The sequence below is a fragment of the Ptychodera flava genome, chromosome 9 (genome assembly GCF_041260155.1).
Source record: "Ptychodera flava strain L36383 chromosome 9, AS_Pfla_20210202, whole genome shotgun sequence".
Classification (NCBI taxonomy): Eukaryota; Metazoa; Hemichordata; class Enteropneusta; family Ptychoderidae; genus Ptychodera; species Ptychodera flava.
The window spans coordinates 18,967,743-18,990,771 of record NC_091936.1 but is presented as its reverse complement, the minus strand read 5'-3'; the positions used below and the strand labels follow the sequence as shown (position 1 = coordinate 18,990,771).

The window sequence follows — 23,029 nt, the reverse complement described above, 5'->3', positions numbered from 1 at the left end:
AAAAGTTAAGCCAGCTCATAATGTAAGATGTTCTACATTATATCATGCCAGTATATTGATGGTGCACTTATTATGTGATTGGTTGAAATGTGAAAATAACCATGCTATATTCACAATATAGCACAGTTAGAATGGGCACGCTACAGAAAAATTCCCTTGAAGACGTTCAGTGCAAGAATTTCAAATTAATAGTGACACACGATCTCAGCAACTGGTAAACCACAAGACTTTGACCAGTTCACTCCATATATGATGCACCTTTATCGCTCGTGCATACGTTGTGAAATGGTCGAAATCTCATATGATTGATGTCCTGTGTTTGACTGTCCTCCGTGCTAAAGATCATGTGTCAATCTATTTGTTGTACTTAACCAAACTTCCAACATAAACGTCACTTGCACCACTCCAAAAAACAAATAGGACTTGACAATTGTACAAAAGACGTTCATGCACTGGACAGAAGGTAGCAATCCATGGATGAGGTTTGAAACTAGTAACTCAGACAGACAGTCAATGACACTGATGTTGCACACACAAGGTACATATAATAGACTTTTGAAACAAAACACAATATTCAGGAACTGTTCATGATTTTATTGTTGTACAGTTTTCTGAAAAATTCACAGAGAAAGAACGAATTCATCCTTAAAATTTCTGGAATTTCTTCTTCTTCTCTGAACCTGGAGCCTTTGACACTTTGAGTACATTGAAACGGACTGTCTTGCTGAGCGGCCGGCATTCTCCTACGGTTACAACATCCCCAAGAGTTACATCTCTGAAAAACAAAATTGTCATGAAAGATCTGTCATTTGAATGTCAATATGGGAAGAAAGCTGTGGGTGCCAAATGTCATTTGGCTTGTTCAAAACTTCTTGTATACTATCATCTTTCCATACGCCACAATGATTTACAGATATAGCATCTTAAATTTGGCGAACTTTGCAAAAGACTGTCCAATCAACATAGAAGTTTAAAGTTCAAAGGTTCTGACAATAAAAGTTCTACTACTTCACCACAAATATTCTCAGTTACCTAGAAAATTTTATATCTTATGTTCCTAGAGCCTTGAAATATCAATTTACAGAATTTACCATTAATAAGTATGATATTCATAGAGATCTGCAAATTTGGGCGAGATTAGGGTAAGACTGGAGAAAAGTAAACTACCTTTTCTGTACTCAATTAAATACAACATGAAAAGAAGATCCCCTGGTAGTAGAACAAAATTTGAAGGTGATTTATTATATACACCACACATTAGCTTGCCTGGGTTGAGATTGAGAAATCACACTGAGCTATACAACAGAAACAGCAGAGACTGCGTACCACTTCATCTCTTGACCGTCAAGTCTAAACAAAAGTTTGACATCTGATAATCGATGGCCAAACACTGCTAAATTAAGCATCAAAGTGTACAGTAGTTTGCTTTCTTACCTAAAGCATGGGGATAGATGAACTGACATGTTTTTGTGCCTTTTCTCAAATCTATTGTATTTGGTGATATAATGCAGGTAATCTCTTCGGACAACTATGGTCCTTTGCATCTTCATTTTGGTGACGATGCCAGTGAGAATTCGACCACGAATGTGTACATTGCCAGTGAATGGGCACTTCTTATCAATGTATGCACCCTCGACGGCCTGTAAAGTCAAGAATCAAATGATTAAACAACTGGCTGAGGTTACTTGTAGTTTTTCCCTCAATCACCCAGTTAGCTGGTGAGGCTAGTTAAATGAACCAGCTGGATTCATTAACCCTTAAAACGCCATGCCCGTATATATCCGTACACGCCCAACTCACGCTCAGCGCCATGCACGGATATATCCGTACACGGCCTGAGGTTCGCTCAGGCAAAGTTTGGAACTTGATTTCCCGCGTTTAACAGGTCACCTGACAAATAAATCCATTCCTTACCCTTTGAACCCACTTCAGGTCCATATAAGGACTAAAATAATGACATCATCAGTTGTAGCTACGGCAATTTCCAGTAATTTGAGCGACCTTTCGAGGAAATCGGGTCGACTATTTTTACCGTGAATATCTAATCAGATCTGGTCGCTGACTTCGCCGAAATGAGAGACATTCTGAACGCTTTTTCCTGCTGTACATCCTCAAGACGATCGTTTTTGTGACAAGTTATTGCCATTCCTTTAAAGAAATGATATATTTTGGTATTTTTTGAGGATAATTTCTGAGAAAATGAAGACTTTTTTTGATCGGCCGAACGTGATTTTGAAGTTGAACAGCGGCTTGAATGGCGTCACCACGAAGCATCGCATTGACCAGCCTCTCTGAAAGCTCAAGTTTGAGTATGTCAGTTCGGTTTTCTAGGCCGAAAACACTAATGATGAAGAAATTTGAAAGGATTTTCACGAAATCTTAATTTAACATGTGATTTTGGAACGATCAGGTCTGTTTATGTCAAGTAAACTTGGGTATCGCGGCATTCTTCACCGTGTATCGGGACGGCCAAGATGGCCGCCGATCACGGGTTTGTGTGTACAAAACGTACAACACGGCACGTTCCGAACTGTTGATTTCGCGTCATATTCCTACGTCTATAACATATTCTTTTGTCGAAATATACCCGATATGTAATTATTTATATCATATCTATTGGTTTCTGTTCATTTACTGGCGAATTATGTTGCGTGCTCGTCAAAATACGTGATCAAACTTTCGTATGTGTTCACATTGACTGTCATGATTTACGGAGACGTCGCGATCAAACGTCAGGGCCAGTACGGTTATCGAAAGCGTTCAGAGGCGAATGTCGTTCTTATTGTACCTCAAACTTATTTTAGTAGTTCTTGAATCGAATTTATTTTCTCAGAATTTCAGGTAGTGCGTTTTTGTGGTGAAATTTTTCGTCGTTTGCCAATCACAGGGTAGCTAATAACGTAGCTGAATACAGGCTCTGATTTGAATTGCCTTGTAAGATGGCAGCTTGTTCATGATATCAATCAAATTAGTTGTTTGTGTTTACTTGCAATGCCAAAATCTTTCAAACATATCCTCTCTAACTTTAATGGCAACATTCATTCCAGAACAACAACAATTGAATTATATCTGATAGCAATCAGAATCCAAATAAAAAAATAAAAACAAAGATTTTTCCTGGTTACATGGTTTCACCTTTCGATGCAGAAAGAAATACACAAACAAACAAACAAACAAACAAATAAATAAATAAATAAACGACAAATGAATAAAAGATGTTGTTTACAAAATTCAATCATGTTGCTGATCAAAATTGTGTCTTGAGCTATATTTCACTTGTGTTATATGCTTTTGTGTAGCTGTGTTGAAGTGTATGTGGTATTTGTATTATTGACAAATATCAACAATTGTTGGTTTGTATATTATTTACATTTGATAAGTTCCGCTGCTGAAAATTTTCACCAAAATATGTGTCTTTTCATGACATTTAAAATGTGTAAAAGTTTGCAGGTTTTTGGACAATAAGATCTATTTTTAGAGTCTTTTATTCATTTTCAATACATTTTGAACCAAAAATGTGCATTTTAAGCCCATTTTCCCACCCCCATTTGCTAAACCAAACATGGAAAGACTTCTCGAAGCTTCTCCATTTCCTGATCTTTGAAATTCATAGTGGTTTGGCTGGGCTTCCAATCACAGGAAACACACTGTACCTGTCTAAAAGAAGTGTAACATGTCAAGTTTATTGGTTCAAAAAGTTCTTGGCATGGGAGGCTATATTGCATGAAAGTCTATGGCGTCTTAAGGGTTAATCAAAATGCACCATTGCATTCTCGTTTAGTACACAGATATACACTGACTGGCAAACAAAATTTTCCACAAGCATAAACTATCACTAATTAGGAAGAGACTTTGCACTCCTTTTTAAGGTACTACATGCATGTCAACTCCCGATGGAAACAAAATATCAAAGCTTATTATGTTTGTTACATTAGAACTGTATCAGAAAAAGCCAATAGGCATTTTCACCATAGCCAGGACAGGCATATGAAGACCATCGTGAGTAAAAACATCACTTACAGTTCTTCCTCAAGACTTAACAAGTAGAACTTTCAACATACAAAAAGCTGCAACTCTAATTACTCACTTCTCTGGGCGTCTTGAATCCCAAGCCAATATTCCTCACGAGACGCAAGTCCTTCTTCTTTCCAGACCCAAGAACCCGTTTCTTATTCTGGAAAACGGTTGGCTGCTTCTGATAGGCCCTCTCAGTCTGTCCCATATGGAAACAGAGGAAGCAGTAATTAGTGGTAATTTTAGCAACATGAAACATCCCCGCACCAGATTTATTGTTGCATTGCCAATAAAAATGCAAATATGGGTTTGATGAATGATATGTGTGATTGACAGATTTATGTATTTGTTCTTTACATCTTTACATTCTGATATTTATATTAATTTGATATCCTGTATACGTGCCCTCATCTTGAAAGGTCAACCAATCTCATCAAACACCATGAAGAGTGTTTCAACACACAATAAACCAGACCATGAATCATTTCAGACCTTTCTAAAATATCAGCTTATACCTATACCTATAATTTCGTTTTGAATCGTATCAGCTGGAGCCAAAGGTTCTTATCCGTAGAAGATCAGCTACACCCACATCAATAATTTCACTTTGAACTGTATCAGCTGAAGCCAAATGGCATTTTCATCACTGCCATATGATGGCATAATGAAGACCATCGTGAGTGAGACATCATTTACAGTTCTTCAGGTTCACGGTAACTCAAAGGGACATGCTGGAAACTAAAGTGGCTTTCAGATTCAATCCTCATAAAAGTTTACGTCAGAAAAATCACGCTGCTAGCCTTGATATGTTTTGAGTTTGTGAAATCAAGCATAAAAAAATTGTTGGGCAATGCATCGATAAGTTTTTCTCCATGGCATGGACAGCAGACATATTTTTACAAGTTTTTTTTTCTGTGAAATCCAGTGTTGTAACATTCGAAGGATTCATGATGGCTTTCCACAACCAAGTTTAGCCAAAGGTGATATACAAAATAGTTGTCTATAGAATTTGAATTTCCAGGCTGAGCTCAATTTCTGGTTATTGACCACTGCTTTAGTGTGCAAACACAGGTAATACATCTGATGTGCAAACTACCTTTAAAAAAAGAAATATTTTCTTCATTTCAACATGTAGAAATACTTGCCAATGGCAAAGTTTGCGATCTCCACATGCTGTTCGGTTAGTTGGGATTGTGGCGCTCTTCAGCCAAGTGTATTTTGCAAAGCAGAACTTGCAAAACCAGAACATCTCTTTACTAATTTATATCAAGAAAATGAGATTACAGATATGGCTAGCATATCAAGCGTAAGATTACAGTGGAGATTAATCCTCCTTCTACCAGGCTCCATAGACAAACCATAGAAATAACATAACTTTGGAGAAAGACGATTACTGCATGGGTGTAAAAGGCTTCCTGTGTAGAGATGCACGTCTAACAAACTTCAATTGGGCAAAAATTCAAACTGGAGTCAGTGCCAAGTCCAAAGTTAAATGCTGTCATTATTGTTACTTGTGCACTACTTATGATGATGGACAAAAGAGGGACCTCATTTTCTGGCCTAGATGGTTGATTTAATATTTGGCAGTGAAGGCTTTTACTGAACACCTCAGTATTCATAAGTGCAACTGATCACTGGATATAAATTATTTCTTTACAGATGTCCCATGAATTCCACTTTTATAATAAAATACTGTTAAATGTTTATTGTATTATCAATTACTTTTTTTTCAAACCATCTTACACTTTCTCCATTCAATAACCCAAAACCTTTGTGACACTGCAGTATACCTTACTTCTCTGCATGTGCTATACCTTATGTTTCCACTGGATGACATTACACACTATGAACTATCACCCCCATGGTACAATCACTCTTTCCTTGTTTTCATACGATTAAAATGAATGGATGTGTGGACCCCAGAATTATCATGGAAATGTCACCATGGAAAATTACGAAATGAATATCATGGTTGTTTTTTTCTTGTTGATTTCATATCTGTCTACCTGCTCTGCAGCAAACTGTGTCTGTTGCTTGTGTTTTCCCTGCTGAACAGTCATTAAAAACAACGATTGCACATTAGAAACATCTATGTCATTTTGTATGTTTGAATGCTTCACATACATGTATGCAAGGGTGGTGTCTGGTTGTGTTTCAATCATGATTCAAGTAAACGTAGTTGAATTTGATTTAAAAGTGAATTATACAACTGATGAAAAGCATCCTGTACATTGCACCTTCATCACAATCACTACGGAAAGAGACATTAAATGATAAAGCTAGGAAATAAGAGCATCTTATTGTATGTCTACATATGATCCAATGCTCCATGAAAGTTGCTCTTCGTTCATGGATTGAAAGTGGCTGCGAAAATTCCGGATTTTATACAGTGAACTGCTGCATGAATAAACCGTAATAAAACAAAACCATCAATACTATAATAAGAGGCTTGAAGGTATGGGTGTCAATGTTTTTAGTCCTTGGGGGCGCTATTTTGGTTACCGATCTGTGTTCTTCAATATTGTCGCACATCATACATGTTCTGCTCGCCTATCTATGCAATTTGTGCAACGACTACAAAACTTAATATTTCAAAAAGTGGCGATACACTGTTAACTGTTCCACTGTAAAATCCCAGTACCAATGCGTCGTGGACATGCTTATAATGTTGTGAACTCAATACACACATGATTCAGATGGCTACAGGAGCCTGGATATATTTTAATGCTGTTCAAGCCCTTACAATTTCTTAATTTTCTGGCTTTAGCCTGGTTTTATACTCCCCAGTACTAGACTGTCATTTTACTTCTACAGAGTCACTTAGGACCACAGTATAGTGATTTTTATACGAAGCCATTCTCACCTGATCCGCCATTTTGACAGCCTATTTTCGAAAAGGAAGCAACATGAGAAAGGACCCGGGGTTTCCTACTCTGACCTTATGGTTATGTATCGCAAATTCTCGTAAAGTCTCGTAAAGTTTAGAAAACTTAGTTTTACTTTTCAAAATTCCAATGATACAAAATGATACATGTACAGATTTTAAAGCTTATCATAAAAAATGTACAAAATCGGAAAATTTTAGTCCGAAAAATGGCAGCTTTCCTTTTCGTTGATGCGTTCTCGAAGACAGTGCAATGACCCCTGTGCCTGCCAAACTGACCTTATATTTACATACCAGTTGTACCCGCTGAAGATTTTTGAAATTATGTCTAAAGTTTAACACAGAGTGAAAAAAATATAAATAGGAGAAATTTATACACAAAATTTATTTTCCTGATTGCTCCATTAGAATTTATAAAACTAATAAGGATTTTATGAATAAGGGAAACATATTTTGTATATTTCGAATCTACAGTTCGAAAATTTCGAACTGCAGAAGATCAAAATGGCGTTTCATCACACAGCCTGTTTTGTTTTCACGGTGATGATTATTTGCAATGCTATTTTGTATCCATCGATATTTAGCAATATATTCCGACAGTGGTTCGGTTTAGGAGCAAAAGAGGAGAAGCCCGAGACACCACGTGAGTAGTTCTACTTTCGCATCAGTTCTGGAGCACATGAGAAACATGAATGGAAGCCTAACTGTTTCCCAGTGTCCGGTGCCAAGTGTCAAGCACTGGAGATGGCGCACCACGTCTTGCAGCCTGCAGCGCGCTCCCAAGCAGACTGGACGTCGAATTTCAGCTGCATTGTTTTGCATCGCCTAAATTTTATTTTCCTTTACTACGAAAACGTGGACATTATCGCTGTTTGTGGTGCATATCTGTTATATTGACGTGGTGAAAATCAATACATCACTTGAAACATCAAATGAATTTTGCATAATTTCTGCTTTAATTTTGGAATATTGATTGGAAACAGGGCCAAAGACTAAATGTGCAAACGGACTGCCAGGTGTTCTAATCAATAAGATATCAAGTTGATAATGTTCGATGTTGACAGAACGAAAGCCCGACTATTGAAATTAGTCCTTGAGTTCAACTGTGACAGAGTTCAAAGTTGTGAGTGTGACCTATTAATTCACCAATGTTTTTGTTTTGGTTTGACATAATTTGTAATTGATCATCATGTGCAGAAAATGTTCGTTTTTGTGTCTTACATCAATAAGGCAGACCACCCCTTTCACCATTAAGCATAATTGTTCTAGATTAATAATGCAATTAGCAATCTGTCTGTTCACAGTGAAGTCATCACCCGGGTAGACTGAACCTATTCGTTACTGTGTAATATATGAAAAAATAGTATTGCATTCTTTTTGTTTGGCAAACATTATTTCTCAATTTTGTCCTGACATTTCTTTTGGACTATTATCTACTTGTAAGTTTGATGACATTTTGTTATATTTTATGTTTTTCAGCGGCATACCCACCTCATATGAGACATAATGGCCCAAGGAGTCCCCCAAACCGAGGTACAGTGAGAAGATGAATTAATTTATTTTAAATGTGGAAAATAGACATTCAAAATCTTTGAAATCTTAAAGTACAATTTGTGTTACAGCTCAACTGTCAGCAATGGTGAGCTATTCAAATAGGTTGATTATCCGTTGATGTCCACAGTCCATCGTCAAGTTTGTACTTCTCTTCTGAAACAGTGCTCAGAAATCATATTTGATGTACAAGTCACTCACGATGACTGTACTTCGGTTTTGTTCATGTAGACTAGTTTTCTTAAAGTTGGTCAAAACATTGTTTTCTTGCTTGTCATATAGCTTTGAAATTCAGTAAGTTGCTTATTGCAGATGTCCTTTCTAAGTTATGAATAAATAAGCATAACATTTTCATTTAAAATTTTGAGATTTTTTTCAGATTTTTGCTCAACTTTGTTTAAAATGTTTCTCTGAAAATGTTTGTCCAATATGATCAAATTTGGTTTTAAGTGTTCAGGGATAGTCTCATTCTGTTTTCCTTCAAGTGATAATGAAATTTGTAGATACAAAATTGGGGTTAGTCTTCTCATTTTTGTTCAAAACCTCATTTTTAGCTCACATTTGGTATATGCATTTATACCAAGGAGAGCTTATATGGTAGGTCCACAGCGTTTGTATGTATGTATGTATGTTAGTATGTGCGGATGCATGTCCGTTCACATCAAAAACACCAAAACTGCAGCACCTAGTTAGTATTTGGTATGTAGGTGAACCCAGGGGTGGAGATGTGATTTGTTCAAATTAGTGTCAGTGTCAAAAATATGCAAATGAGGTAAGAAAAGGGAAAATCCTGCAAAATGCTAAAACTCTGTAACCACAGGCCAGATTTGGTTAAAACTTTGTATGCAGGTTCTTTATGGTGACTTTAGTTTGATTTGTTAAAATTGTGGTGAAATTATGATACTTGTATTTTAGGGGCAATTTTTCCAATTTTTGGTCAAAAAATCTTTTGCTCTTAAAGCACTTGTCCCATTGCCTTGAAACTTAGTATGCGTGATTCTAAAATTTGTCAGATTTGTTCAAATTCTGGTGAAATTTTTATATTTGTATTTTTGGGCAGTTTTTGGCTTTTTTTGGTCAAAAAGTAATTTTCTCTGAATGAACTATTCTGATTGCTTTGAAACTTGGTAAGCATGTACCTAAAGGCAACCTAAATTGAGTGTCTTCAAATTGTGGAGAATTATCATATTTGTATTTTGAGGGCAATTTTTTCCATTTTTGGTCAAAAACTCATTTTCTCTGAAATCGCTCGTCCAACTGCTTTGAAACTTGGTATGCATGTTCGGGGGTAAACTTAGATAAGTATACTCACTCTGGCCTGCTACATCGAACAAAATGAGCCAAATGTCATTGACGCTGTTTGATACTTTTCATAGAGCTTTGAAATTCAATATTTAGCTGCTTAGGGCTATGCCATTACTGTTATGGTCATAGTCACTTCATTATCATTTTGCATTAGAAATGACAAATTTGTGCATTTCTTTCATGAAAAGTTCATTGTGCAATAAGTGAATAACGCAGTCAGTAGTCTGGTCTGCACTACATTAGAATGCAATCTGGAGATAGTTCATTTTTCATATACAATGGGACAACACACTATCAAAGAAAAGGAGTTTTTTCCAGCCAATGATTCTATAATTGTTGTTTTCATCAAAAATTAACAGCGTCTTATTTGTTTGCTAGGTTGCTTACTTAGAAATTCCATGGCTCCAGGCAGTCCGTAATGCCTATGCATGTAATTGGCCGTATCGTATGCGACTTACAAAACCAGGTCTTCATTCAGAATAATATTAATTGTCAACAGAATATTTTTAGTCAGAATTGGCCATGTGTGTGTACAGAAATGAAAGCTTGTGTTATTGGTTGGTCAGTCCTTTATATTTTTTATCTCTGGCTGTTTTCCATATTTTCACTTTTGCTTAAGTTATGTAATAGACATCAAATCAGGTCCAATAATCATTATCATTCAAGGTAACTATGAAAATAACCAGGTCCAAGGACTATATCGAAAATGACAATGGCAATGGGGTCATCTTGAACCACGAAATAGTGGTGGTACCAGGTGTCCGGAAAGGGTAAGCATACCCTGCCAGCTAGTTGCACCCGTCAAGATTGACCCAAAGCGACAAATCCATTGTTGTTTGGTGAATTCACCAAGCGGAAAATAAACTTGTCTAGTATGTGCTAATGTTGAAAGACATAAGAAAACGTAGAATTACTTAGAATTACTTCATAGGATGGCACAGTACAGACAGACAGTGAATTCTTCTCTAACTTGAATAAAATTTGTAATGATACTTCTTCCAATATTCCCTCCTTTCCATGGTGATGGAAACAGGTCCAATGGCTGGTGAGAGGGCTGCTGCACAAATGGCTCAGAGTCAGAAGGAAGGTGGTGGTAAATCAAGAGGAATGATGAGTTCAGTGTTACCAGTCTATGCCATTGGCATTGTAGTCTATTTTGCATACATTATGTACAGGGTGAGTAGTAAATAGGTATCTATTGTACAACAGTGCACATTTCTTGTCACACATATCAGCTCAACACAGACATTATCTTAAAGTATTCGTTCATGTATCCCTTTTGTAATCCACAAAGAAAAACAGGTAGATCAAGTCATTGAGCGGAGGGCAAAAAGCAGAATGTTTAGTTCAAAGAACTCTGCAATACAAGACTTACACCAAGACTTACATGATCTTTCACCAGTAGTATATCATATCCATATCATATTATTGTGTCTTTTATCTAGATTTTCTTCAAAGAACAAAGTCAGCAAGACCCCATCACTGGACAGCCCATGAACAGAAATGCCTCAGAGGATGACTACGGAACAACATTGGAGGCAAGGAAACACAGAGAATATGAAGAAAGGCTGCAAAGATCTCTACAACAGGACCTGCGATCAGACAAATACCGATACTCTGCCTCAGCAGACACCAGAAGGACCAAGAAAACTGCCATGGCAGCTAACCGAAAAGGTAGGACAAATTTTCTATTTCAAAATATACTCAGGGCAATGATATTTTCATCCTATACATACAGTTATGTCAGCTCCTATCGCAATTACTGGCAAGTACCAGTACTTATTTTCTGCATCACTAGATACAAAGGTAACTTATTATGCAAAATTCAAAACCTGTATTTGCATTACAGAATCACTTATCAGACAAATAAAAAAGTATTTTTAGCTACTATAGTCTATAGAAGCTATTGGGATGGGTATCCGTCCGGCGTCCGGCGTCAGTCTGTATGTATGTATGTATGTATGTATGTATGTATGTATGTATGTATGTATGTATGTCCGTTTGTGAGGCGTCCGTCCACTCAAATATCTTGAGAACTGCAGTACTTACTGATTTGATATTTGTTGTGTAGATGAAAAATGTGATTTTGAGAAACTGTTTTTTTTTAATTTTTTGATATTGTTGAAAATGGGCAAATTAATGCCAAAAAAGGCGTTTTTGGTAAAAAATCTTCTTCTTCATAACCGCTGGTCAGACAGCTTTGTTATTTGGTATACAGGTCCCTAGGGATAACCCAACTTAGATTTGTTCGAATTGTGATGAAATATGCAAAGGTGTATTTTTAAGGATTTTTTTTGTCATTTTTGGTCAAAATTTGACTTACATTGTATGTAATTCTTGTACTGTATAAACCCTATCAATTCACCCAGAAAAAAATAATTACCGTATTCCTCCGATTCTAAGACCCCGCCCGTTTATAAGACCCCCCCAGGATTATTTTATCAATTCGTAATTAGCTGTTAGTTCGTTTATAAGACCCCCCAGGGGGGTACACCCGAATTTTGACTGGAACAATAGAGCCATTGTCATGTAATGAGACCAGAATATCCACAACACCTACGCTGCTTATCAAAGTCACAAACAAGTGTCAAAGTGAAGTATCAAACTTAACACACACACGCACACTATTGTTAGGGTTTGGAACATGTCAGTCGGGAACAGTTCTATAATTTCCTGGCGATAAAACTACACTTGGATTTCACTACCTAAATGAACAATATAAAAGATTGGATTTTTTAGCGTCTCGATCAAGTACAATGTCGTCCTTTCGTTACTGTCATTTTGCTACCATCAAAATAAGCAGATTTTTCAACATCTGATTATGTACGAATCGAACATTTCGATGCAATTTTGCTACCATGAAATGAACATCTAGGATCGTCAGGTTTTCGGACTTGTCGATCAAGTACGATTCGCTCATTTCATCACGATCAAACAAACACAATTTACACTCATACAAACACAAAAAAGTTTGGGTATCAGTAGTTCTCTTTTTGGAAACTGTTGTGGGCCTTAAAAGGGCCGTTTCATTTTTTTTTGGTCAGCGGCATGATTTGGTCTGTTTTAGTGAATATGTACGGTGAAAACAGTACCTCGGACTGATTGCTTTAGCAGAGGTACAGCCGCATTATTTGCCAAAACACCGACGTGACATTTCTCTGCCATGCCAACTCTTGGAGAATGGATGAATGCTTTCTTCTTTGCCTTCAAGTAGTATTTTTGTTGACTGACACATTCGAAAGAAACCGTGCCCGGTATGAGTGCTGCATCTCGCTTCAAACTTTCAACTTTGCCACGGCTACAGCATTTCGATCGTGTATGTTGTCTGCATCTCGGCGAAGTTCATACGGCAAACCAAGTTCTGGCTGATTGCGACGGTAGTTAGGCATGCCGACAGCGAGAATGTTACTTTTTTTCTTGCCCATGACGACCGTGCACTGTCTTATGACTTTTCAGAAAATAAAGTCTACGATAAATCGACGCATTTTTATAGGATCTTGTGACGATGTCGGGAAGTCCTTTTGTTGCCGTTATCAATAGAAAATTTGGGACGTGTGAATGACACGAGCTCTGAACTTGCTTCGCTCAACTTTTACACTTTTGTTTTCATACTACTGAGGCAAAAGACTACGGCACATGAAAAAGTTGCTCTTTAAATGGTGTGCTTATAAAGATTTTTTCAACAGTTTTCTATCAGGTAAGGTATCTTTTGTGATCATTGTGAAGCGCTGCAAGTTTTCTCTTGCGTTCAACTTTACCGTATAAGCAACCAGTGAAAATAGAAATATCATTGGCATCGTAAAATCTTTCAAAAAGACTTAATGACGACGATATCGACTTCGACTGGTTTGACTTAGATAAAGAGGGCAATTATTGTGTTGACAAACGAAACGCGATATCCAAAGTTTCTTCTTCCGCGCATGAACTGAAAATTCTTTGAATTTCTTCCGTTTATGTTTCATCAATTAGTTTTTCTCATGTAATGAAGGTATTTATTGTTTGAACGGCATTTGTGTGTGTCCTTTCCTGAACTAGTCCCAGCAATGAGTAGAACGATAGTGTAACAGATTTTCAAGATTATGCACGCTTTCGAAGTCTTGCGAGGGAAACAGTAAGCTTAGGCCTACCCAACTTCATAATTTCTATACACTTACAGTTAGAACAAAAACGTGCATGATCGTACCATATTCCGAACAGCTGATCATAGATGACTGAATTGCACATCAGGAGACATTTCGGTCATCGATACAAGTAATAAAAAAACTTCAGGGTTTATTGCCAAAAAATCAACACATCAAATATAAAGCAGATTGGCGCAGCAATCTTTCGTCTCGGCCAGCCGATGCCTCAACACTTTACCTGTTCGAGCCTGCCTGTTCGTAAGATCACATTTCGTTTCGAGATACGGTTAGACTTTTTGAAACTAGGAGCAAAATAATAAAACTCACGACGTGTATTGATTGTTTATTTTAAGGAGTACAGTAAATGAAAATCGTACATAGAAAACATCGGACGGACACCATCCCACTGAATAGAATTTTACCTTGACCTCATGCACTGACACCTTTGACCTATTGCGTAAATTGACCAATCACAGCCAGCGGAACTTCAGGGACTTTCCCTTCACTCATTGTCTGACCTTTGTGGCCATGCTATGGGGAGCTAGCTGCTGCTGAGGAACGTACTTGTTGTACAAAGTTTCGTGGTGATTATCTATTCACGAAATACAAAGATTTATTGCTATCGTATTGTTTAGTAAAAGAAGGTATGGCAAATACGTTATATTTCAAGACTTGTGGATCTCCATTAATTTATACTTGTACAGATTCGACTGCCAGTATCTACACAGACTGTGTGCCAGCATGGCCATGAGTCGATATCACAAAGTATGAGTTGTCTGTAGCGTGAATCAAAAAATCATTGGCATAAAAATTTGCATAACATTGCATAAATTAGCATAAATTAACTTCGACGTTCGATTTCGCGGTGACATCCGTTTATTAGACCCCCCATATCTTTTTCGTCATCTTTGGTTCTGAAAAGGGGGTCTTAGAATCGGAGGAATACGGTAATATGTTTTTAAATAATTGAATTAATTAGGAAATCATCAAAGCCAAAATAATTTTAGTGTGGAATTATCAGAACGTTTAACATTTTTTTGACAGTTCATAGTGAAATGCTTACCATCTTGGAGGATAAAAACATGTAAAGGCAACTTTCCTGAATCCCAACTTTGATATATTCTGAACCACCATTTATGTTATCTAAAAGAAATTGCTCATAATAGTTTGTCATGATAGGGTGGTCAAATAAATAGAGATAGAGAAAGTTCTTATTTCCATTTATGGTTGACTTGGTAAGGATAAAATAAGATTACTTTTTGAGGAAAAAAATAGAGTGGTCAGTTAAAAGAGTGGTCAAAGTGATAGGGTTTTTATGGTAAAGCTAGGCTGTAAGATTCCTCATGTGCTATTTATAGCATTTATGCAATCTGTGTAAACAGTGCAATGAAAGTGTAACATGATTCCTTATAATGCTTTTGATGACCTTGAACTTCTTAAGTTTCAAACATTTGTCTCTTCAGTGTGCTTTCTGTGAGTGTGTAAGTCTCAACTTATTCAACAGAACTTACTTACAATGTTAATTTGAAAGTTAAAATGTGCTTGGTTAATAGGATGAAAATATTGATACTGACAGATAACCAGCTCAAGATTCTTTATAACCTGACAGATATGCTGTTTTTTTTATGATGTAAATCTTGATTTAAGCAAGTCTTGTTTACTTTAATTAGAATGTAATTAACTCTCGTTTATTTGCTATTATAGACTAATATAGTCTGATGAAATATGCAAATCTGTATTTTTACGGAATTTTTCTCCATTTTTTGTCAGGTCATCCTGAAACGAGCTATCAAAGATATCCACCTTCTTCATCAATACATGTGTCACAAAAGGTTATTCTCTATATAACACTAGCAGAGCTCTGTCAACTGTTGAGTCGCTTGTTTTTTCAAAACCGCTGGTCAGACAGCTTTAATATTTGGTTTACATGTCCCTAGGATGACCTTAGTTAGATAATTTCATACAGTCAGGAAATACTTAATTTTGTATCCATGTCTATAGTAGCTTCAGGGACTTTGGCCCTATGTTTTTATTTGTCTGAAGGATTTCTTTGACAATCAGTCGTGACATAAAATAACTTTGGCCAAGTGATCAGACACTTTTCCAAGTTTCTTGTAATTAGAAAATAATCAGTCTGTGAAGAAAGGTGAACACATTCATTCCAGAGTGCTTAACTAGATTTTCATGTTCTATGTTTTGGCTAAGGTCCTATTTACTAGAGCTGGTAAAAAAACAGTATTTATATTCAAGCTAACCATGTGTGCCATACATAAATGTCACATACACATTACAAGCAGAACTCTCCCTTGGCATATGGGTACAGTGTTGAAATAATAAATTTTACTTAATCATTTATTTAGCTATTTAGTTATTTATAAATGCTTCAACATGATCCCATGAGCTCTTTAACCATAATTGTTACATAATCGTTTATATGATATGAGAAAATTGAAAATATGAAATGGACTTCTACATGTATTAGTGATAAATATATTCTCTTCATGGTATTATTTTGTGTTACAGAGACTGACTGTCGAACTCCATGACTATTTGTACTTTAACCTGTTCACCCCCAATTCCCTGTAAACAGGTCCACACTCACCATTGATAACAATGTGTTCGGGAGAAACCATGGTGGTGAAAGGGCTAATACCTTCCATGAGGACTTATTATAAGCTGTGTAAAATAAATAGTGCTCAAGTTACCTATTCAGACATTTTATGCCCCTGTAAAATTAGATTATGAAAGATTTCATGTCACTATGTGGTATCTGATTCCTAGAAATTGTATAGTGTGTGGACCACCAATGCTCATAAGGATTTTATGGAATTGGAACAGGACTAAGTATGGAGGTATGTAAAATAAACCTATGACATTCATTTCAGGAGACGAGGAAAGTGATGTTGCTTCACTTCAAAAACGTCTGGAGGACACGGAGAAGGCCATGCAGAAGATGATGGAATACATGAACAAGATGGGCGTTGCCATGAGTCAGGTTACAGAGCAGATGGCACAGAATGATCCGTCGGGCCCAGTCGTCAATAAGAGAGACTCGCCCACCCATGCACCTTTTGCAAACGACCAAGACATTGACAACTTGGATGACGGCTACATGGATGAAGACGATTACGAGGAGGAAGTGATCGTGAAGAAAGTTCCGGTCAGGAGAACACCCCAGGGGAAGAAATATGCACCGGTCAGGAAGACTGTGGGCCAGAGAGCCAAGTCTCATGCGGTTAAAACTGTGAAAAGCCGGCCCCCTCCAAAGAGGAGAGTAGTGTACGTGGAAGAAGTTGACGACGATGAGGAAGAGGAGGAGGGTCATGTTCAGGATTTGGAGCCAAGCAATGATGACTATCAAGGTTACCTCAGGGAAGACCATGATGACAGACACCCTGATAGAATGGCAGGTGATGGAGAGGATGATGACCAAGACGGCCTTGAGGATGGTGATGATGACGGGCAGAAGTTCGATGATGCGGAAGAAGATGAAGATGAAGATGGCAACGATGAGGCGGAGGATTACGATGATGATGATGATGATGAAGTTGAGGTGATAGAAGGCGAAACAATCTTACCTGAATCAGTCAATGATATGCCAGAAAGCATACGGAGACGTGCAGTGAAGGTAGAAAACCATGGAGGAAATACGGAGAATTAACAATTAGAATCGGCCTTTGTACAGTGTTAGCCCTTGACTACCATTTCATTGTGAATGACAATCCTTTGCAAAGGGGAACCACTATGGGTGCTCAAATGGAATACAATCAGGGATATGTTAACTACAGTGTATTACAATTTTGGCATCTTAACATCTCTTCAAATGAGATTGTTTCAAAACTCAGCAGAACATTAGGTTGTGCTCACTCAGTGAATGTGTTGTGACATTTATTGCCCTGCTTATGGAAATATCAAGTTCATAATGATGGTAGCCAAGGGTTCGTAACAAGTTGTACTTGCAACATGTATTCCCTCAGTCATTATGTCACCTTTTCAGGTCTGTAGATACATATGAGTTATATTTCAAAATGTTTCACTTTGTTGAAAAACCAAAGTTACAAAATTTTAAGATAGGACGTAGAATCTGAGGATTTTAATAATGGGTGTCTGTAGCCTTATGCAGTAAAGACAATCTAGATAGTATGTCACCAGGCAAAATTTTATCATGAGCAAGCCTGTGAATTGTTTACCGGTTGTAATGTTTTAGGGATTTCTATGTTTCCAACCTGTGCTTTGGAGAAAAATGGAGAAAAAATGAGTGAACAACTCACCAACACCCAGAAATTGTCCAGTCATTCAACGAAATCCATGAGAAGGAATTGACACAGAGTTCATACATCCATAAAATTTAATACTGGCTGTGTGGACCAAGATTGAAAGTTTTGGTTGTAGGTGCAGTCATAGTGTTTTACGTTACATATTTGAAATCAGGTGATTCAGTTGGAAACCCTTGCGCCATTTCGTCAACAGTCCATCAGGTTTATTTGCTAGCATTACCTTTCCCACGTGACTTACAACTTTGTGCTAAATTACTTTTGAAGCCAAAGATCATTGTATGAAGTTTCAAAAAATTATCCCCTTGAAAGGAGAGAGCAATGATAGGCAGCAGGTTTGAGTGAATGCATTCCAAACCAAAGGGATCTACACATGCAGTCAAATTTTGACTCATGAAATCATGAAGCTTTACACAATGTTTAAACCTAGCTGCATACAGCAAGGAAGCATCTTGGTCTGAACATGGACACATAATAATACGATTAATGTCGTATGTGTGCACTGTTATAAATTGCTTGCACAAAGAGTAGACATTTATTCGTTGAAATCAGTAAATTACTGACATGGAAACTAGGGAAAGATGATGTGGTAAACAGTAAACATTGAAGAGGTCAAAGTTAATTTATAAGCTTTGGTAAAACCACACACTGTAGGATAATCACTGATAAACTACCCTGCAGCAAGGAAAAGATTGAACAAAAATTTGTCAATGCTAAGCTCTACAGGTAACAGGCTAATGATTTGACATCATGGAAGTGTAATGTAGGTTTTCATTTTTATTGTGTCTCGACTAATTGTGTGCAATTCATGTAGAAACCACTAATAATACATGTACAGTTTTGTTTTTAGTATTTATTGTTGTTTTATAGCTAACAGTGATTGTGCAATTTTCTGAATGTTATACAATTTTGAGTACAGTATTTTTTGACTATTTATAGAGCCATACATAATATGGTTTCAAGTATAACTATTTTTCTTTCAATAGAGTTTTAGTTTTCATTATAGAGTACTGTTTGCCAAATATTCCTGCCTTTGTTTCTTTGCCTTTGTTACAATTGTTACATTGTATTTCATTGTTTTCTTTGCTACAATTATTGCATTGTATTCCATTGTTTTCTTTGTTACAATTATTTCATTGTATTTCATCATTCTCTTTGCTACAATTATTGCATTGTACCCCATTGTTTTCTTTGCTACAATTATTGCATTGTATTTCATTGTTCTCTTTGTGTCGTAAGCCATGGCCAAAAGTGCTAATATATAAATAAAAATTGAAAAAAAAATGAATAGAAACTTATTAGTTTGCATTGCAGGTGCCTTCAGTTGACAGTTATGTAGGATTTATACAGGGTCACACAAGTTAATTGACATGTCTAGCCAACATTTGTTAGGTTTATAGGTCTTTTAATTGAAAAAAAATTAAGAAACAATTCTCGGCACCGTAAATATGATTTTGCCACTTAAGTAAGTCATAAAAGTCTAAGGTGGTTGACCATATTTTCAACTTGGTGGATTTGCAGTTAAGACTCAAGGTTACAGTAGTCAGAGTAAAGTTCTAGGTTACAGGGAATTTCACACCAGAAGTGTCCAATAAGTTAAAAAGATGCATCAGTATCACAAAACAAACAAAACTTTTTGCCATGAAAACGATCGATTAGATCACTGTCTCAAACTCTCGCTGTGGTGAGAGGTCAACTTTTTACCCACGATGCATTTTATTGTCATGCAGTTTGACCCCTCAGCACAAGATAAAAGCAAGAATTCAGAAACAATTTGATAAACATCACATTGATCAAGATTTAGTTTTTCTTGAAATTTCAGCTGTGATCGGTTTCTTTAGTTTGTCATCTTTATTAAGTACTTTTTTGTGAGACCAGTTTCTCACCAAACCCACCGTTAATTTTAAATTTGCCGGAACAGCCCAATGTTTCGCTCATGCCCTTTTAAATTGTGAGATGTGAGTTCCTTACAATGTTCATATCACTACTTTTCTTATCAATCCCAGACCAATCTTAAGGTAGTTTGTGCCTTGAATGTGAAAGACTTAAAAATTTGCTGAAACTTGTCAAGGAAACTTTCAACTACTCTATTTCAAAATCAGAATAAAATTCTGGTGTCACCATGCAAATTTGGTACCAGAGTATCAAATTGCTCTAAATTTAATGATATTTGATATTCAAAATAGCTGCCTTCACTGTGCTATCTCCATGGGAGAAATAGATATTTTCAATTTTCACGAAAATAAGACGTTGAAGATTACTCTTACAGCTTTAAAATTAGCCTATACATGGGGTAGATTTGAGTTCAAATATTTGTTCCTCAGGCACATTCTACCAGCAGACCACAACAGATTAATCAGTCTTATGATAAAAGCCATGATAAAAGAAATGCAATGCACCTGAACTGCTTGGTGCCTAAACTTTCATGATGGACTCGGTTGAAAATATTGTCAATCATAGGTTTAGTTTTTACTGAGGAAGCAGTCCCATTTATATAAATTCCCAAATATTACAGTGCTTTCTACAGAAGGCAAACGCCTCTGTCATTTTGTGATGATGTCATAGATTACTAACAAATGTGTAAGTCTGTATTCCAGATATAATATGATAAAAGCATTTCTGTCTGAACTCTGCTTCAATCACGTGTCGATGTTTTCCCTATCATTATCACCAGTTTGGTGAGACCAGTCATTAGGGGAGGTATTTTTGCTTTGTTAGAGACAACTAAGCTTAATAGCAATATCTAGATGTCTTAATGTAACTGAGGAATTATGTTAAGATTTTCTCAATGTAACACATGTTACATCCTTTAAATTGAATTGTAAGACAGTTTCAATGCCTTATGTTTCTGTGATCTGACAACAGCTGTATCAACTGTTCAAGGTCAAATATGTAGTTTTGTTTATGTTTTAACAATTTTTAAAATATCAACAATGAATTTTTTGTGTGAAATGCTTTTTATCATAAAGAAAGAGAGAAAAAAATCCTGTACATTTTTCATTATGCAGTCAAATCTATTGTGGTAGATTGTTGCAAGTAGCACAGGGCTTGGTATCTTTGAAATCAAGGTGAGGGTGCATTGTATAAAAATGTAGACAGTAGAAAAAAGGTAGGCATGTGTCAAATAGAGAATAGGTCGTGTTTTGTTGCACTGGTAGTTAGTTATGAATCAGTAATAACCATTAGCTTAGAGAGAGGACATGTTTGGTAATTCTTTATGCTGTCCCACATGTTATTAGAAGTAGTGCTGTAGGAATTGTGATCATATTGAACAAATTTATACAGTCAACAAAATAACAAACAGAACTCAAAACTGTAAATGAATCTATTAAAAGTGGTATGGGGTTCGACTGATAGTGAGCACTTAGACGAGTGGTGATTATAACTGGCCAGGTATTATACAGTATATATTTCTGCAATATTTAACTCACAAAAGAGACACAAACATTTACACTAGCAAGTGTGTTCACGCTCTGGAAGACCAGCATCTCGATTCATCGTAATCTGCCATAAGTTCATGCCAAGAAGAAGCATTTATGTGAGGACACATACGTGTAGATACAGCAGACAAGATCTAGGGTACATACTAACACCGTTACTTTGATTGAATCATATAAATAATAGAGACAGTAGTCTGTCAGTACAACATACAATCAGCAGCCTTTCCTATCCACCAGCTAGCAAAATTCCAAGCATCATACCGAGGTTCATAGTTGATGTGTATTTTGTAGTTTTGGCAGTTACAATCATAAGAAAAGTTACCAGGTGAAGGGGATGTGTTTGAAAAGTATTACCTTTGATTTAAAACTACTTCTTTCCTGATAAAAGTTTGTTTGACCAATGTAATTTATGCTGTACACATAGTTTTAAAATACAAGGTAAAATTTTTAACCAGAGGATCCTGTTTCCAACCTACCAAGCAAATGAGCTGTAAGTTTGCTTGCCCCCCCTGAGGTATTTGACATTGTCACATGACTACCCTACTACAAGATGTAATAGCCCTTGTCACAGCTGTGGCAAATTATATGACATGAACACTTGAAATCTAGATTTCCTTCAGTCTTATATGTCAATAATCTACAAAGCTTTAGCAGCACATTTTTTTCAGGGGTAGGTCGTCGATATTTATGCATATTTTAAACCTGTATTTGTATCAATATTAGGTACTGTTACTGTTATGTACCAGTGACAAATTTTATGCCAATGCTGAAGCCATATTTGCTTTGAAGTTGAGAATCTGTTTTATTGCTGGTTGCAAGGTTTTTACATTTTCATTATATATAAATCCATACTGCTGTTGCCTTCATTGAATTACATTATTTTTTAAACTTAAAAACTGGGTTATTTTATGAACTAGTGCTTCCATCCCCTTGTTTTTTGGTTTTAAAGTTTTGAATACATCCACACAACAGGCTATCACCAAGAAATAATTATGATAGCATTTTAGGTACAATCTTGTAGAATTTCTTCATGGGCACATATTTATATTTTAACAACATTGTAATTTATTAATTTTCCTATTTACACAGCTTACAGCATTCTGTACCTCATTCATTATTTCTGACCTGTAACAGCCAGTCTCTGTAATTGTAGCTCTGAAAGAATTAAAATACTGAACAGTAAATTGATAGAGTATTTGTGTATAGTTCTTGTGTCTGCTCTGTGTAATTTGACCTCTGTACATAAAGGTAGATGTGCCTTAGAAGTTGAATTTTCACTAAATTCTGAATTACCATGATACAATGTACTTGGTAAGTATAATCTCCGCTTTGGTAGTTGCATGGCACATAGTACAGACAAGGACTACCGTATGACAGGATGGCATATAGAAAATAGTTACTGTCTCAGGGCAAGTACTATTTGTGTTATTATTCACTTTG

At 36.4% G+C, this 23,029-nt stretch overlaps 2 protein-coding genes and 2 non-coding genes across 7 annotated transcripts; 1 reads left to right on the top strand and 3 right to left on the bottom strand.

The window, feature by feature from the left end:
* Positions 1-573: 573 nt before the first annotated feature.
* On the bottom strand, positions 574-6,964 carry LOC139140249 (small ribosomal subunit protein uS17-like). 3 transcript variants are annotated; one of them, XM_070709361.1, is made up of 5 exons: positions 6,878-6,907; positions 6,021-6,062; positions 4,088-4,213; positions 1,435-1,640; positions 574-775 (listed from the first exon to the last, which is right to left on the bottom strand). In XM_070709361.1, exons 1-5 carry the CDS (start codon positions 6,887-6,889, stop codon positions 646-648), a joined length of 516 nt encoding a protein of 171 aa, XP_070565462.1. In that variant the 5' UTR covers positions 6,890-6,907; the 3' UTR covers positions 574-645. The 3 variants fall into 3 exon arrangements, with proteins under 3 accessions (XP_070565462.1, XP_070565464.1, XP_070565465.1); XM_070709363.1 differs by having other exon boundaries at positions 6,021-6,059; XM_070709364.1 differs by lacking the exon at positions 6,021-6,062 and having other exon boundaries at positions 6,878-6,964.
* LOC139141364 (small nucleolar RNA SNORD35) lies at positions 3,934-4,021 on the bottom strand. Its single transcript, XR_011554160.1, has one exon. It is a non-coding gene; the product is annotated as a small nucleolar RNA SNORD35 (small nucleolar RNA).
* LOC139141363 (small nucleolar RNA SNORD35) lies at positions 4,623-4,711 on the bottom strand. The gene has a single exon (XR_011554159.1). It is a non-coding gene; the product is annotated as a small nucleolar RNA SNORD35 (small nucleolar RNA).
* A 416-nt stretch (positions 6,965-7,380) lies between the features above and the next one.
* Positions 7,381-22,773, top strand: LOC139140244 (resistance to inhibitors of cholinesterase protein 3-like). 2 transcript variants are annotated; one of them, XM_070709347.1, is made up of 5 exons: positions 7,381-7,541; positions 8,378-8,431; positions 10,788-10,930; positions 11,200-11,428; positions 16,761-22,773. In XM_070709347.1, exons 1-5 carry the CDS (start codon positions 7,403-7,405, stop codon positions 17,534-17,536), a joined length of 1,341 nt encoding a protein of 446 aa, XP_070565448.1. In that variant the 5' UTR covers positions 7,381-7,402; the 3' UTR covers positions 17,537-22,773. The 2 variants fall into 2 exon arrangements, with proteins under 2 accessions (XP_070565448.1, XP_070565450.1); XM_070709349.1 differs by having other exon boundaries at positions 16,764-21,106.
* The last annotated feature ends 256 nt before the right edge of the window (positions 22,774-23,029 follow it).